Source organism: Haplochromis burtoni, unplaced genomic scaffold (assembly GCF_018398535.1).
Source record: "Haplochromis burtoni strain Fernald_Lab_line unplaced genomic scaffold, NCSU_Asbu1 Contig_48, whole genome shotgun sequence".
NCBI lineage: Eukaryota > Metazoa > Chordata > Actinopteri > Cichliformes > Cichlidae > Haplochromis > Haplochromis burtoni.
In genome coordinates, this window is record NW_024582409.1 from 2,365,071 (window position 1) to 2,382,585 (window position 17,515).

The 17,515-nt window shown below is 41.1% G+C and overlaps 1 protein-coding gene across 1 annotated transcript in view; it reads left to right on the forward strand.

The window, feature by feature from the left end:
* igsf3 (immunoglobulin superfamily, member 3) overlaps positions 1-12,683 on the forward strand; it is a 78,282-nt gene extending 65,599 nt beyond the window's left edge. The window contains exons 7-9 of the mRNA XM_005921346.3: positions 6,412-6,822; positions 8,551-9,000; positions 10,166-12,683. Coding sequence (XP_005921408.1) covers positions 6,412-6,822; positions 8,551-9,000; positions 10,166-10,416 — 1,112 coding nt within the window. The 3' untranslated portion in view covers positions 10,417-12,683. The remainder of the gene's footprint in view (positions 1-6,411; positions 6,823-8,550; positions 9,001-10,165) is intronic.
* Positions 12,684-17,515: the final 4,832 nt, after the last annotated feature.

The window sequence follows — 17,515 nt, forward strand, 5'->3', positions numbered from 1 at the left end:
TTTTGTGCCCCTTTCTTTTTTCCCTTTTTTTTTTGTTGGCCTGCGATGGATGTAGTTTGGGATTGCCACAAGCTCACCTGAGGCAGAGCTCTGTGTACGGGGCTGCTGCATCCATTTCTGAAACACATCACCTGCCTCATCAAATGTGTTCTTTGCATATGCAAATGTTCAACGTGCAGTCATGGGCCGTTTGTCTGCACACACGCGCATAAACGCGCAAGGTCGTGATGTGTGATAAATTAAGAGACTTTGAGGGGTGTGGTGAAACGGAAAATAATTTCCCAAAAAGGTTTTTTGATTAATCACGTCTGTTTCAGACATTCAAGGTCAGGTTCCCTCCGATCGCGTCTTCTTCTTTTTCACGCGAGCGAATCCTCACGTTCTCTCTCGTGCACTCACAACGGCACATTTTTCTGTCAAACCCAATCCAATCTCCGGCTCGTTTCCTTGTTCGGCCCTATCTGCCGACACAATGAGATTCTCTGTGTTGTGTCTCTCCATCTCTCATAAGCACCCGTGTGTGTATGTGTGTGTGTGTGTGTCCTGCTGCTGCTGTAATTGAAGTCGTAACTCAGAGCTAGATACAGTGCTGCTGCTCCCCATGTAAATCAGCAGCTAATAGTAGGAGCGAGCAGAAAACGGCCCTGCAGTGCTGCCTCCTGAATACACACCCGCTCTCGCCCTCCTCCATCCTGCACTAACAGAATGGCCACTGTTCTGTGGTTTAATGTGCATAATGTGTTTTATGCTCATCGGCAGAACCCTTTCAAACACACACACAGGCAAGCATGAAGACACATGGCTCAGTCTGATACATCTTGTGCTCTCCCCTTTGTGCAAAGTTTTTCTGGGTCATTAATGTCCCGAACGTTGCCCTGACCCCAAGAGGATGCACACCTCTTGTGCATCCTGTTCCTGCTCTCCAGCCTGCTTACAACAGTCAGTCTTTCAGACAGGCTGGCAGGAAATAGGAAATGAATTTGGTTTGACATTGTGTTTTACAACTAGCTATGAATATATATTGCATGGGTTTGCCCTGTATGCGGATGTGTTCAAGGCTGTCCTTATGTGCAGATATCCCTATAATAGGCCCAGTCTTAATGAAATTATTCAAGGGGAGTTGTGGAGTAGAATTGAGAAGTGGTGCTATCCCTTTGACACAATGGGATCATAGATACATCATGGTCGTTAGCATAGACATTAGCCTCCTAGTTCAGAAGAGAAGCCAATTGTCAGTCGGGTGAAGCCTCTCCCTCGTTGTTTCTGACACTCTTATCTATGCCCCCGCTCACAGAGGTCCAGACAAGCTGGCATTTGTAGCATTGTATGTTGTGTGTAAAGTGGGAGGGGTTGGCAAGTAGCATCAGGCCAAAGCGCGCTGTCCTGCAGAGGTTTGGGGTGTGTCTAAAGCCTTCAGTCCTGACATGCTTGGTGTCCTGGCTGTGGATAAGCCCCAGGCTGTGCTAAGGCTAATGCTAAAGGCGGAGCAGGCAGCCATTAAGACTATAAGTCCTCTGGAGTGGAGCTGAAGAGGCTGCCTGCTGCTTTTCAAAATCCCCCCAGGAGCATGTTCTCACTTTCTGTCTTTTACATCTCTCTCATCTTTTCCAGGCTCTCTTCCTCCCTCTGCACCCTCACTTTCACTTGTCTTGTGAATATCTGTTCAGCTGATGATTTATCCCTTAACTTTTCCATTTTTCTCTCATCCTGTCTTCTTTAAGAAAAAAAATCTCATCCTTCTCTATGTTCGCCTTTTTTTTTTTTTTTTTTTTTTTGCTTTTATTCATTCCTCTTGTGTGTGGCTCTTTCTCCCTGTCTCTTGCCCACTTTTTCTCCCTTTAAAGTGGAGGCATTATATTGTGGCCTAGTAGAAAGCTTGTCAGCTCAGTGGTCATTAAGTAATCATTAGACTATTTTTAAAAAAAAGAAGCCAAAGTCTTAGGCAGAGACCCAGCAGCACCTCTGGCGTTCACACTTCATTTACTGTATGCCTCATTAAAATTAATGTATCTACAGGTTAGTCTGTTGAATATTCATGCAAGCATCAGGTGATTAGAGAGACTGGCATAAATGACTGTAGGGCAAAGAGGTTATGACTGATCAATACAAAGACTGTGATGAAGGCACAAGACGAGAGGGTTGAATCAGATTTTTTTTTTAACCTGAAACTCGATGTATTAAAAGACTTCACCTAAAGCGGCGACAGCACAAAACACACACGCAAGAGAAAAAAAAAAAAAGGAAAATGAACTGCAATTTTCTCCCTTGACAAAGAAAAAAGGATAACTTTTTTTCTTTGATTTACCATCTCTAGCTGTATTCTCCTCTTCTGAGCGCTCGGCCGGGCAGTTTTGTAGATCCTTTGAAGTTATCCTAAAATTTTGTTATGAGCGTGTGCTTGTGTGAGCTGTGGTTGGTATGCTCTGATGTGCCACAGTAGCATCCTTAGCTGTACACTTCTCCTCCCCCTGGACTCAAACTTGTTTTCATCTGCTATGCTTCATAAACAACAATTGTGCAGTGCTGCTTTTGGGATTTGCAGTGCACTTTGCTATCCCCCCCTTTTTTCTTTTTTTTTTGCATCAAAACTGGGCTGTTGTTCGTAGCCTTTATGTACTTGCCTCCACTGATGACTAAATGGAATAAAGACAGTTTTGTCTCAACTCTGCACTTTCCTGTAGCTATTAAACCAGACAATATCCGCACACATGGAGAAGGGATGAGATGAGGGTTCAGTGAGCCAATTAGTGTGACTGCACTGTGTGGATTTGTGTGTACTGTAATGACTGTACATGCCCAGCAAACTGCTGAAACACAGTATTTCCAGTAGAGCCAAGACAATTGTGGACTGAGCCGTGCTCTGTCTCTCATTACATCTCCATTTCATCAAGTAAAATTCATTTCAGGCTTTCTGTGGAGCAAAAATCAGACTTTTTGATTAAACGTTATTCAGTCCTGGATGCTGATGTAAGGTTTAACTGAGCTGTGTGTTTTTTTTGTTTTGTTTTTTTTATTTGAGGATGAGCTCACTGACATTCTTAAATATATCCTGGCCACCCTTGTTGATCATGAAGAAAGCGTTGCCCTGGAAACGGCAGGTGAACAGTGCAAGATGCTGTCGACGTTAATGCTCAAGGTTAAATGAAAAATTGTTATGTTTATTCCGTGAGTTTAAAGAAGAGAATTCAAGTGTTACTACATAAAGAATTCCGTGCGTTGCTGTTCACACCCGACTAACAACTTGACTGGCACGTGAACTAATGCGGAGCAGTGAGAACAAGTGTTTCCAATTACGGATTTGTCTTACTTCGTGGATGAACCCTTGAGGCTTATTAAAGAAACGCTGTAGCCAAAAACGTGTGATGACAGTTAAAAAAAGGTATCGACAGCCTTGCTGACACACAAGAATGCAGAACTACTCTTGCTGTTTAGGGAATGCACATAGATGATAAGCATCCTTGTTAACAATCAACGCTTGAACTGCCTCCCTGTGCTGGTTTTCTTCCCACAACATAATGAATCTTCCCCCATCAGTGCTGCACATAAAAAAGCACTGCACACTGTACGCACATCATCCTGAATTTTTAGCTCGTCTGCTGCTTGCGTCAGCACATGCACTCTTGGTAGGAATGGCTATAGTGTAGCTGACAGAAGGAACTTCGCTCTCTGTGGGAATGGACACGTGTCAGGATTTGACAGGCTGATCTGTGAAGTCGCTTTCACAGCATGAGGATTCTGCAGGGAGCGGAGACTTTTAAGATGTTTTGGCATATGAAAAGATGCATTTTCTTTCCTTTAATTTTTCTTTCTGCTTTTGTGCTCATTGTTCTCAGATTTTCTTTTTCTTCTACTTCTTTTTCTTTGTTTTGTTTTTTTTGTCCCTTCAGTGTATGCTTGACTGAGCAATAATAACTTGTAATAGCTCATGATGCTACTTAATAGCTCTCAAATAATTAGCCTATTTTAGATTTTTAAACGGCATATCTGTAAACACTGATGTACGAAAAAAGGCTTTCAGCCCCCAGTTTTTCTCCTGGCTGCCGATTCAAACTTCAGAATGGAAATGGCAGAGAATCGCTTTGTCCTGTGCCAATCCAATCCTGCATGGTTCCACTTCAGGAGGTTCGGAAGTAATTCTCCTGAAAAAAAAAAGAAAAAGAAAAAAGGATTGCCAGGATTCCACAGGGCTCTACCGCAATTCCGGATAGGGACATTGTCGGGCTTCCTCCCAAGTCTAGTGGGTACAGAGGTAAAGGGGCAATGATGATGACTAATTTAAGATGCTAGCTTTACTCTTACGCAACATGGTGGTCTGACAATGTCTTGTAGACAGGCGTCTTTTGAATGCAGCTAAACACACGCATACTGAATGTACGCGGCAGCTTTGAAATATTACAAACGGCTCTCATTTTAGCATGCGTGCCAATCTGTGGATAAGGATGAGCCTCTCTAGGCAGATGGCTATGACCCTAGGCAGTCAATCATTCAGTCAGTCATAGCAAAGCCTAGCGTGAGCTAGAAGGGTGCATGAATTTGGGGATACAGAAGGTTGTTTTACAAAGGAGAAACATAAAAAGGAATTGGGAAGTTTTAAAAGGAGGTCAGATATAGTTCAAGTTATCAAACGGGAAACAAAATGTACATGACAACTCATTAACATCGAATTAATACAAATGCACTGCATATTGCACATAATATCTGTTTTTATTTACAGTTTGGGGTTTTTTTTTTACAGATATGCTGACTCTCAAAGCATCAATACCCAAATTTTCCTTTGAAAATAAATTTTTCAATAAAATCTTTCTTTTAACTTGGGGGGGAAATGTCAAACTGTGCTTCCATCTCAAAATATAAAAAAGGTTCGGAAATGGTCGGATGGAGGACAAGTGGAAAAAGAATATGGATGTCATCCAGCATTTTATGCCAGCTTTAGGTACTCGACAGTTTTTGATATTCAGTGGAACAGATGCATTGCAGCATTGCCAAAACTGTAGGTTTGAGAATCTATGGTGCTATTTGTGATCTCAAGTATATGATATCTAAGTATCAATTTTGGGGGTTTTTTGTGTCTGTTTAATCTTTATGTTGTTAATTACAATAAAAACTGCATCTATAGATGCATTAAAACAGGCAGTTTTTTTAAAACTGCTGTTTTAATCCATCCAGAAATCACCCATGTCCTTTAGATAATGCTAGCTGATACCTCAAAATGTGTTTTACACTCATTCTGGTGTGAAGAAAGATGGCATTTCCTCAAGATGCATGTCTATAGCTGCTAACATGTATGAAATCTGTTTCCCTGCACACGAGTTCTACCAGTCAAATTGTTGTTGTGCAGATAAGATGGTTAAAACTAGTTATAGAGGTGGTGTGCCAATTCCACTGGGAAAAACTGCTAAAAAATAAACTATAAATGCAAAACTATGCAGACCTGTTTGGCTTAATGTATGAATATTTGATTGCTTGCAAGTACCCCTGTTGTTGTGATTGTTGAAGACAGATCTTCACTGCATTATAACAAGTATTTTCAGGTCTCATGTAAATTACAGAAGCTCTTACATCATGAAAAAATGTGCTTTTCACGACAGGAACGGATAATTATGAGGTGCAGGTGGACATAAGATGTATGAAAACACACAATTTCTGTCCTTGTGTTTTCATACATTCTATGACAAGGATGTTTATGTCTACATGCATTTTTGTGGTTTTCTACATACTTTGTGCTCAACTAATCCCTCTCCCCCCAGGCATTTGACAGTGGGACTCTGGTTGCGGTCACACCTGATGTACCTGCAACTAATCCTATCGCACAACCAATGTCACTGTAACCAATCCTGTCACAGCACTCAGGGCAGCCTCAGTTCCTTCCTGACATCTCAGTCACACCTCACTGTCGTCTCCTTCCTCTCCTATCTGCTCTCTTCCCTCCTTGCTTGACTTTATAAATGGCTTCCTACTTCGTTTACTTTCTGGCAGACTGACAAGACGCCCCCCCCCTCCCCCCCAACTGCTTTTGTCTTATATCTTACTTAATAACGTAGCCCTACTTTGCAATCCACCCCACTACCATTCACCCTTGTCTCTTCTCCTGTTCTGCATCTTATCATACATTTTTACTTTGATACCAGCAGACCTCCCATCCCTGCAGCTTTGGTTTTCTTGACATTTCCCTCTCCTTCCTGTTCCCTTCTTTCTCTCTTTCTTCATCAACCGCTGCACCCACCCACACATCACTATCTTTTCCTGCCCTGGTGCCACCAGAAATAAACCTAGCAACATGTCGTCTGTCACAAAACAGAAATTGCATTGTGTACCTGTCACCAGCGCTCACATTTTCCTATACCCATAGAAATGACTGTCTGCTCCTTTTCCTTTTCTCCCTTTCCCCCCATCTCCCTTCATTCCTTGCAGAGAGTAAGCTGAGAGTGCAAAAGAACAACCAGTCTCAGGTGTACCTGGAAGACAGCCGTGTCAGGATCAATTGCTCCATCACCTCCCAGACCAACCAGGACTCCCAGCATACCGTGATGTGGTACGTGAGACGAGCGACCGGGTCGGAGGCTGATGAGCTCCTGCTGAGGATCGAACGCTCCGGGGCCTTCGAATATGGCGCCTACGCAGATGAGGAGAGACTGAGACGGCGTGTGCAGGCTGAGAGGTTGTCACCCCGTCTGTATGTGCTGACGCTGAACAGGGCTGAAAGCAGCGATTCTGGCACGTACTACTGCTTGGTGGAGGAGTGGCTGAGTGACCCAGATGGAGTCTGGTATCGACTCTCCCGGGATTCCTCGGGGTTCACGCAGGTTCTGGTCAGAAAACCAGGTGAGCAAGCAGTGCTTTTCCCTTTAACCAAATCCATGTTTATTCCCACTGCAGCGAGGTAGCAGCTGCCACTTAAGCCCTACATTTTGTGATCCTTTAAACCACTTAACCATTGTTAACTCAATCCTTCCTCCAACTTGCTTTCCTCCCTCTATGACATGCTATGTCTCACTCCAATGACCTTACACCTGCCCCAGCCAGAGCTCAGGTGGAAAAAGATGGATTGAAGTCATGCCAGCTGATGGAAAACCCTAATCCTCTTGTCCAGAATTCAAAAACTTGAGCTTAAAGCTATGATGTTCCAACTGCCACCTACACTCTGACATCCCACCTCATTACAGTTATTTTAGGAACTCTCCAACTTGTATCTTTTTCCTCTCCCTAACTGAATTTTCCCTTTTCTCATTTACCTAAACCCTCCTACTCTTCATATACAAAGAGATTCTTTGTCTAACCCCATAAATGCCAATAATAACTGAACAGTCCTGCTGAAGGTGACTTTTCAGGCACTTGGGGAGCAGTACTCATCTGCCAGGTGTGCTGTTTACAATGCAGAATTTATATCATTGATCAGGCATCTGTCCAACTAGAATGTGAGGATGAAAACACCTGGTGATTAGCCCGTAGAGTAAGAAGTGCTTACAGTAGTATGTTTTTAAGTTGAATCTGGTCTACCAGTGCATAGCTGAAGCACTCAGCTACTCACGCAAATGAAAATATTTTGAAATATGCGCATCGTATACAAGGCTTGTTTTGGGGAGACTACCTCGTCCCTTTCATGCTTCAGAGAGTTAACACAATATATGTGGAAACTCATCATGCAACATGGACTGTAACTTTTATTATTCAGGGCCCTATAGATTTCAACTTTTATGGACATGTAAACATCTTCATAAGCTAAATATAAAATGCGGTATAAACTTCGTAGATGTTCATTAAGGTGTTAAAACATTCACCCAGGAAGTCATCCAGAAATCTGCCTGTCGAGAAAAAAGATGAGGGGAGACGTGTGCCAGAACTCTCCTTTTTTTTCCCCCCTGCTTTCCTGCTGTGCTTTCTGCTTCTCATTATGCTTTAACAAGGAGACCGTTCCAAACTGTGTGTGAGATGAGTCCAGGCATGCCAAGTCTGTACTGTCATTTTTTTTTTAAAACTGCAGTGGAACTGGGTCATAGTATCACCCCTGAAGGACTGTAGTATAACCGCACACCAGACACAGTAGCCTTGGGGTAGGATCCAACCCTGCTGGGAAGCTGAAAGACTAGTGATAGCTCTGGGCAGCGCTCTGAGATTTATTTATTTTTTCCTTTTTGTTTGTGCATTTGGGAAGTTTAGTGTCCCATTTTCAGAATCATTTGCTGTTTTGTAGTATTAATTTCTTTGGACTTGTTCAAATTAGAGCAATGACTGGCATTTATTTAGATTCATTTAAAAAGAACATCTCTTCATGATTTTATCAGTAAAACACTGAAATACAGCTCCCGAATGCCAAACTGACAGCAAAGAAAAAAGAAAATCATCATCACAGAAGCGTTTTTTGTATGGGGAAATAATAATATAATATTAATATGCTGCTATTCTGAAGATCTTCAGAATAGCAGCATGGTAACCTACTAATTAACTGATTTGTTTGTTCTGTATTTGAACTTGAACTAAGCTGAAATTATTAGAAATTTCTTGGAGAGCTTCAGGGTCTTCAGTTTCTGTTTATTTTCCGGACCCCTGCAGAGGTTCGCTTGCAGGTTGAAGAACTGGAGTCAAACATGACTGTGGAAGAGTCCGGTCCAATCCGACTAGGCTGCAGCATTCCCTCACAGTCATCCCGAAACTCCCGCTTCTCCGTGTCCTGGTATGTAGAGCGCCCTAAAAACGACAACAATGAGGATCAGCCAGGGGAAGAAGAAGAAGGAGACCGGGAGTGCGTGTTCTCCATTGGACATGATGCCGTTTTTGGAAATGGAAACTGCAGCCCCATAGAGGAACCCGGGCCAAATTCTCGCTTGCAGTTTGAGAGGATGGCCTCTGATCAGTACAGCCTGACCATTCAAGGGGCCCGGTCAACAGACGGGGGCCGATACTACTGCCACGTCGAAGAGTGGCTGCTCAACCCCCGCAACGTATGGTACCGCCTGGCCACCAACAATTCTGGGTACACTATTGTCAATGTATTACAACAAGGTAAGCTCGTAAAAGACAGAATCTTTTGATCTGTCGTGACACTGAAGATTGCATAAAGCTATACTTTTATCAATGGCTGCCTTCTAACAGCATACTGGTAATTTATTACCAATTAGCTACTGCTTATTTGGAAATCTAGGCTTATCGTATGTATTGTCACACTGTGCAGTCCTAATATCTCCTAATATGTGTTTTAGTGCAGGCAAATGGAAACTAATAATAAGCAAGTTATGCAGCTCTTAGTTACTTTTTTTTCTCGTAATTTCTATCTTGTGGGATCTGGCTTCCTCAGTTGCAATTAACAAGTAAAAATGAGAGCCAGACATGGCCGCTTACTGTTTAGCACTGAAGCTGAGTCATTTACAGTGTCAAAAACTGTGCTGGTATTTAAAGCAGTAAAATAAATCAAATTACAAGGCTCAATAAATAAGAGAAGATGATTTAGAAGTGCAAAAAGTGCAAGCTGTAAGAGACCTGCACTCTGTATTTATCAGTACTCAGCTATGTTTATTATTAACCCTCTGAAGTCTGACTCACATTGTCCTGTTCGTTGGTTCCCCTGGTTTCATTGTGTAAAAATGCTTGCGTAATCTCATTTCTAATGAGTACAATCTGGTTATATACATCTTTTATTCAGTAAATTCTAGCCTATTCAAATGTGCTGCAGTGACGCCAGGTGAACTTCTAAAAGTTTATGACTACAGACAGAAAAGAGAACAACTCTGAATGTTCTCTATTTACAGTCATTAAGGTCATTTTGTTTTTCTCCATTACAGAGGGCCACATCATTTTCCTTACTTCCAGATATATACACGCTGATCAAAAAGGCACTGAGCTTATCTAGGAAAAATCTAAGTTCCTTCTGTTTTTGCCAAAACTTGGTCAAACTATTTTTAAAAGCCGGAAATCCTGTTAATTATTGTTTTACACAAATTCTGAGAGGTGTAGTTTTCAATTTCTTTTTCCCCCCACTTATTCTCACATAACCACATATTCATTCATGTGACATCATAGCAGCTTACATATGCTGATACAGCAGCTTCTCAGGTGGAAGAAAGAAATATAATATGTATGTATATATATCAGCAAATGGTGATATTTTGACACATGAATGAGAAACTTTTGAAAGAATAAAACAACTAACGTGTTTATTTTCTGCCAACAGTGTCCACCGTCCAGTCAGTGGTGTGCTCCAATAGCTCCCTCTTCTACTTTGTCTTTTTTTATCCCTTCCCCATTTTTGGCATCCTCCTCATCGCCCTGCTGCTAGTCCGCTACAAGAGCCGCAACAACAGCAAGAGCCAAGAAGGCAAGAACGGTGCTCCCTTACTGTGGATTAAAGAACCTCACCTCAGTTACTCTCCCACCTGCCTGGACCCGCCAGCTCTCAGCCTGCACCCCGGCTCGGTCGACTAAGCAAGGGTCCTGCCCGACTGCCTCGCTTAAATCGTGGATTTAGCCTACACTATGCCAGGGAGCAGATCTGGACTCCACCTTCAGACCTTACTGTCGTTCACTGCTGTGTTGAATTAGTCAATCAGTTGATCAGTTTGAAAATTCACACCCTGGTGGCTGTCTGTTTTATGTTAAAAAAGTGTGTGTGTGTGTGGATGAGGTTGTGTCTAGTGTGTAAGCACAATTAACTGTGCACGTGCAAAGTATGGGAAAGGAAGTATCATGAGGCTCTCTCATTTTCTTTTTGTTTTGTCTTTTTTTTGTGAATCTTAATTTCTTAGTTGCATCTTTATTACTCTGAATATTCGTCTATTTTTCAAAAGAGTGCGGGGAGGGAAAAAAACTGTGCACATGAGATCACGGGCCAATTTAGGAAGAACATTTAAGAGAAGGAACTCTATAATCAACTCTGGCATTAAGAGTATGCCAAAAAAAAGTCTCAGCACTGATCCAGGAGCAGCTACAGCCTTGCCCACTATGCTGGTTGCCATAGTGATGCTTTGCGCCCACTGACTTCGTAGCTGCCGACTTGGTTGCCAGGCTGCATAGAGACAAAGGCTAGGACACACAAGTCTGTGTCCTAAGTGAGGATGTGTGTATGTGTGTTGGCCCACCTGCCTTCACAATGAGTTTAGCTTGGCAGACAGAAACAGGTCCTGGTGTGCCACTTAAACACTGCCAGACACTCTGGCCTTAGTGGGAGACTGTCCCACTCTTCTTCTCCCAGAAAAGAAACTGCAAGCGAAAGAGTGGGAGATGGGGAAATTATGGAAAATAAATGAACAGCTCCCTCCTGCTGAGGATATATGTACTTTAACACAAGTGATTTTTTCTCAGTGCCAAGTCCTCCTTATTTCCTCAACAGCTACTCTTTGAAATTTTAAAGAGGGGGGGGGGGGGTTCAAAGGCAGATTGTAAATACGTCTTCTTACCTCCTGCTGTGGATTTATGGGACTTGTTGGCAAAAACAAAAGAAAAAAATGTACTCATGTTGAATCAGTTGAGTTGTCCTGGTTGAATTTCCACATTCTTGATTGAAATTGAATTCTTGCACATTTCTTTGAATTCCCCCGTACGACCACGAAGTCCTACATCTTTAAAAGATATCAGATGCATATTTTTTTTAAGGGATTTGTATAGCGCCACACTGAAGATTAAAAATGTGTAGATGTATCATAAACCACTAAACACATTATCTGCACATCAGAAGACCAGTTTATGATGACAAATGTTTGACTTTTGTGATTATTCTAAGGTTGTTGTTTTTTTCTATTTATTGTTTTATACTGTTTTGCATAGCTTTGTAAGATTTTCTTTTTTGCTTTGAATTTCAAAAAAGAAAAAAAACTGCTTCTGCTTGTGTTGCCAGGCAACTGCACCAAGCACATATGTCAATAGCCTGTGTGTTGACAATGTGGTAGAAGTAGAAATGCTAGATTTGTCCTGCGCATTTCATACCAGGTTGTCAAGTTCGGTCAGTGTCAAAACACTGTATATCTATAACTATAATGAAATTTACTGTGGCTTTAAATATACAATAGTTGACCAGGCAAGTCACAAAAATAGATTCACGTAAATGCTTATTCAATTTTTTTTTTTTTTTTTTGCTTGAGTCGCATTTATTTAGTGAAGTGTGATGTAACACCTTAGGTAGGATGTTTGGTCAAAGACAGCGGAACTGTTTAACATGTCTTCTAATCAAGGATTCTGGCTGAAGGCATCCGCTTCAGCTCCCCTGACGCAAGGGAGAAGGATTGAAAACCTCTGTTGCCTTCTCTGGAGTGCCAGGGGAGGTGTGAAATCCTCTATCCAATGTGGGCCTAACCCCCATTCACTGCCAGACTGGACATGAGAACTCTTGAGAAACGTGACATTATTGTCGTCTCAGTCGTGTCAACGTGTATATTGCATGACAATATTGCAGGAGGAAATTTGATGTTTTGTAAACTTCGAACTCTGTGAATTGTGTTCGTGTGACAGAGCCCAGCCCAGCCCCTCCCCCGCCCCCACCCCAAACTTCCTGAGCCAAGAGCGAATACGAAGCCCCGGCCCCAGTCATCATTTACGATATCTGACTGCCAATTCTACATGCCCTTTGAGCCTGTGAAATAGATCATTTCAAGAATGGGTGTTGTGGAGACTGTGTTTGATATTTATTGCTCCTATTCGTCTTTTTAATGCTTTGCTTTTATGCAGCATTTCATTAAACATATTTATGTCAAGAAAAACAAAAAAGAAGCTACAAGCTACAAGTATGTTTCCTATACTGTGACACGAGCTACACAGCTTCCTAGTTTTTGTTTTTTTTATTTTCTCCAAATGATCCTTTTCAAGTAGACAATACCATTTTAATCTGAGTGAGGCTGGGAGTTTGAAATGTGGTGCATGTGCAGCAAATACAGCTACAACTAACCTGATCAGTGTCATAACAGAACCTGGAGCATCAACTAGCCGTCCATCCGTTATTGCCAACATGATTGGATAAACACATTTTTGCGGATCATATCCTATCCCGGGTCAGGTGCAAGGTGCTCGGGGGAGAAAAAATGTGCCACACAGTGGAAACGAGACAAGTAGTACCAGCTCAAAGGCCAGCAATATAATGAGGCAACATTTTGATTTTTGAAACTAAGCAAATTCTACATGCATAAAACTGGCCTGTTTTGTATACATAGCAAATGACTTCCCCTTTTTTTTGCATTATGATTTCTCAATGGTCCTAATTTTCTAAGTGTTCTCTCACATGAGCTTGCCTAACAAAGACCTCGGTGGTCAAAATATTGCCTTATTATTTTTGTGTTTGTTTACGACTACATCTCTTGACAAGATTTAAAAAAAAAACAACCTCACAACAGGAAGGAAGTCAGTGACATAAATAACTGGTGTGGTTTGACAAAAATGGTTTCCACTTCTTATGGGCTTGCGCTATCGTCAGCGCTAAATCAAAAGCTAAGAAGGAAAAAACAAAAAGTCTACATGAACTCATTTGTTGGTTGAGTGATTGCCTTTTATGAATCTCAGACATTTCCAGGGATGCTGGATGGGTAAATGGTGCCCACAGAACAGCTGCTTCGGCTTTAATGTGTAAATCCCACAATCTGAGACTTAATTCATGCAACATTAATTGTATCTTTCTAGACTTTAGCCAGGAAGTGGAGGATGCGGTTGTGGTTTTTCATGTCACATTGCTCAGTACCATCAATAGCGCTGTACACTCAGTCTCTAGTGTTTCTGTGGTAATAATATCACCCATACCTCCCAAGATCTCTCCACACATTCTGACAGTCTTGTAGCTGTGTTTTGAGGGCTGCATGTTCTGGCTGTGTGCTGGCTCCGGATTTAGGTGTAAAACAGTGTGTGTTGATGTGTTCAGTTGAACCAGTGATGCTTTATTTTCACTGATGTATTTTTATATGACCATGGTTAATTTATTTTTCCTTATGTTATTCTATCGAATAGTTACCATTGTGACCATTGAAGAGACACTTAGCTATTGTCAGTTTATTGCAATAAAAATACATTGATTGCCTCTTCCTGTTTTGCTTCCAACCGTATACATTTTGCAGAGTTTGGAGATGTGTCATTAAACCGATATATCTATCAGTTCTTTTCACAACAGTCACGACTTGCTGAGCTGCTTTCTACACCCTTGCAAAACATCTACATTTGCTTTAAATGATACTAGCACTATAGGAGGCATGGTTTTTGTTCAGTTAGTGTAAGATTTTTGTCCTTTGCTGGGCAACAGTTACTGTATTCTGTATGTTCTGTGTTTATTTTATGAATGTTTATTTATTCATTTGAGTTTGTGCGTAAAAGGCATTTAATCATCATGTTAAAGTATGTATGTAGATCGATATGTTTTTGGACCCTTTTTTTTTTTGTAGTTTCACCTCTGTATACCATTACAGTGAATTTTAACCAAACATTCAATTAATGTGATTGAAGTGCAGACTTTCAGCTTTATATCAATTGATTTATCAAACGCACAGCATTAACAGCCAGTTTTATATAAAGTCCTCGATTGTCAGATGCTCAAAGAAAAGTGAACAATTGACAATCGTTTTTAAATTATAATATATACAAGGTATGAGGTCCAACAAGATGTAGATATAAGTGGAGGATGAGGAAAAAAACAAATCTACCACTGTTGTCAAAATCTACAGTCAAGAGATGCTTTGCTGAATGGAAATACAGATTTTACAACAATGTGCAAACCACTGACTAAAAGATTAACTTGTACCAGAATGATGAGAAGAGAAAAGGGTGGAGGAGACAAACTGCTCATAGTCTGAATCCACATTATCTCAAACATGGTGGAAGCAATGTGATGGCCTGGGCATGTATGACTGCCAATACCAGTGAAAGTGATGGGATTAACTCTGAAGTTTACAGCTCTTTGCTCATATTCAGCTGCAAAGCTGATTTAAAAAGTGCTTCACAGTCTAAAGGGATAATGACCTAAAGCATTCTGCATAACAACCCAAGAGTTTATGTGATGTTCTTCAATGGCCAAATCAGTCACCTGATCTAAACCCATCAGAGGATGACTTTCAGTTACTGAAGACAGAACTAAAGGCAGAAAGATGAGCAGCTACCAAAAGCGGATGCAGTAAAGATCTAGCAAAGCATCTTTGCTAGATCAAACAAAGGACCAAACATGGCATTGGGTGATGTCCATGGGTTCTAGGCTTCAAAAGGATTGAATACTTTTGTTAAACCTCTTGAATTAAAGCTGAAACTCGGCACTCCAATCACATTTATAGTAAAAACATGTTGCGGTGGTGTACGGAGAAAAAAATTACAAAACTTGTATCATAACTGTAAGGTGGATCTTGGAGATCCTCACGCAAATTAACCAGCAACTTAAAAAAAAAAAAAACACTTCTGCAGTTACATAACTCCAACACAGGTGGAATTTCTCAATCTTTTACCATCACTCCATCAAACACTGCAGCAGTAAACTATCTTCAGTCAGTCTATGCCATTTGTTTTTCTCCCAAATTCATATTTACCTGTTATAATGCACAGGAATACCCAGTGATGCCAAGAACAAATTCTGAAATTATCTCCATAAAGCATGGCCACAGAAAAAGAAAGGGTGAGGGAAAGAAATTGTGGTTTGGTTTTCATCTGGTTTTGTTATTCATGCAGATTCTCAACTTGCCTGAAAGGGAGGCCACCGTTAAAGATCTGTTGATGTAGATAGCTAGCACACACTGTTAACACATTGTTGGTTGTTGGGTGTTTTTTTGTGTGTGTTTGTTTTTTTTTTCTGGCAAACTGTGTCGCAACCTCACAGGATGCAAAACACCAATTGTCCCCCTTTGAGCACTATTTCCCTGTCCCAGTTCCTTCAAGATTTCTGTGCTGTCTGTCTCCACTTTCTCAAGCATTCCCTCTATGAGGAAAGATGTGTTTTGCATACAAGTTACCAATAATCACAAATCCATAGTTCTTGCAGAGAATCTAGACACCTAAGGGCACACTTGGGCAGACAGTACTTAACGATCCAGAGCAGCAGGGCAGTAGTCGGGCAAATATATTATGATTTATTACCAATAGAAGAGAGAAAGTGCTGGAGAGAATGCAAAGAAAGGACATTTTCTCTTCTGCTTGCACTATGGTGAGCTTGGATGCATAACAAACAAGGACAGGGATAAAAATGTTTGAAGATGGATACAGATCATGTGTGAATTTCTACAGGGAATATTCGCCTGTGTGCAAAAACATGTTAGCTTAATCACGGAGCTTAGTATCTGCTACAGACAGGTTGTTTGGTTCTTAGAGAAGAGACATAAGGGAGGCAGAGCTGCAAAATTAACACCCTGTAAAGGGTTATTGGTAGATGAGGACTGTGTACAGCTTGTTGCACTCACTGTTGTATGATACCACATTGCTTTGTGTAGTATGACTCACTCGGTGATGTAAGGCTGAATCAGAAAGAACGGGCATGAAATGTTAATCTGCACATTTACTTCTCGAGACATTAGCGTGGATGATGGACAAGAGGCGGTAAAAGTAGAAAACAGATGTGCCACCTGTACTCTTGAAATTGCACTGTAATTTTCTATTGATGCCTCAGCAGCAGTCTTTAATCTGTGATCTGTGTAAAAGCTGCTTGAGAAAAGAATCAATAGCTCCATTCAAAACGTGTTTGTAAAGGTTGTCCGTTGGGGGGGGGAAAGGTCAAGAGATTATCATGGACACTTACAGGCAAATGATGTACTGCAGAAGACACCTCTACTGACAAACCAACAACAAAAACCCTGATGGCCCCACATCATTCATTATAGATATAAAACATTCAAACACACACTGAAATATTCTCATCTTATTCATAATTGATACACACAAAATGAGTGTACTTCCACTGGTTCGGCTAAGATGAAGTAAACTGGTGCTAAGGTTGCTGCAACATTCGCTTGGGACCCCAGCATTTAGTCTCTCAATTCTCAGAGGAAGCCGGGAGATTCAGATGCAGACCTAATTAAGATGAGCTTTTAAAGCTTGATGGATGGAATTGCCTTGCAAAATATTTGGTTTTTGTGAAGAAAAAAAATGAAGAAAGTCCACTTAATCTCTTGAGCTTTTCAAAGCACACAGGACTTTTGACTATGAGAAGGTTTGTTTGCTAGATGTATTTTAGAACGAAGCTTTAGTGAGCGGGAAGAGCAGGGGTGAAGGTAGCGCTGAGAGAGTTTTTAAAAAGACTAGTGCTACCCATTTTATGATGCTGGAAGTACAGCGGTGGTAACATACAACAAAAATAAAGGTGAAGCTTTGCTATATACACATTTAGTGTCGCATTTACACCATGAAAAGCGCCTAAATCAAGTGCGCTGAGGTTGGCGGGAGCATGTATTGCACAAATTTGATCAGCTTTAAAATCATTTCGTTTAAAATAAAAACTGTGTCAGCCAGAGGAGGCTGCTAAATAGAGGCAGAGGAGATTTCTCCTCGTCTGTTTTCTAGAGGCATGAAGGAGATCAAAACATGAAAGAGTAATTGCTTGAAATAAACTATTACCCAAATTTCAGTATAATTTATAGATTTTTTC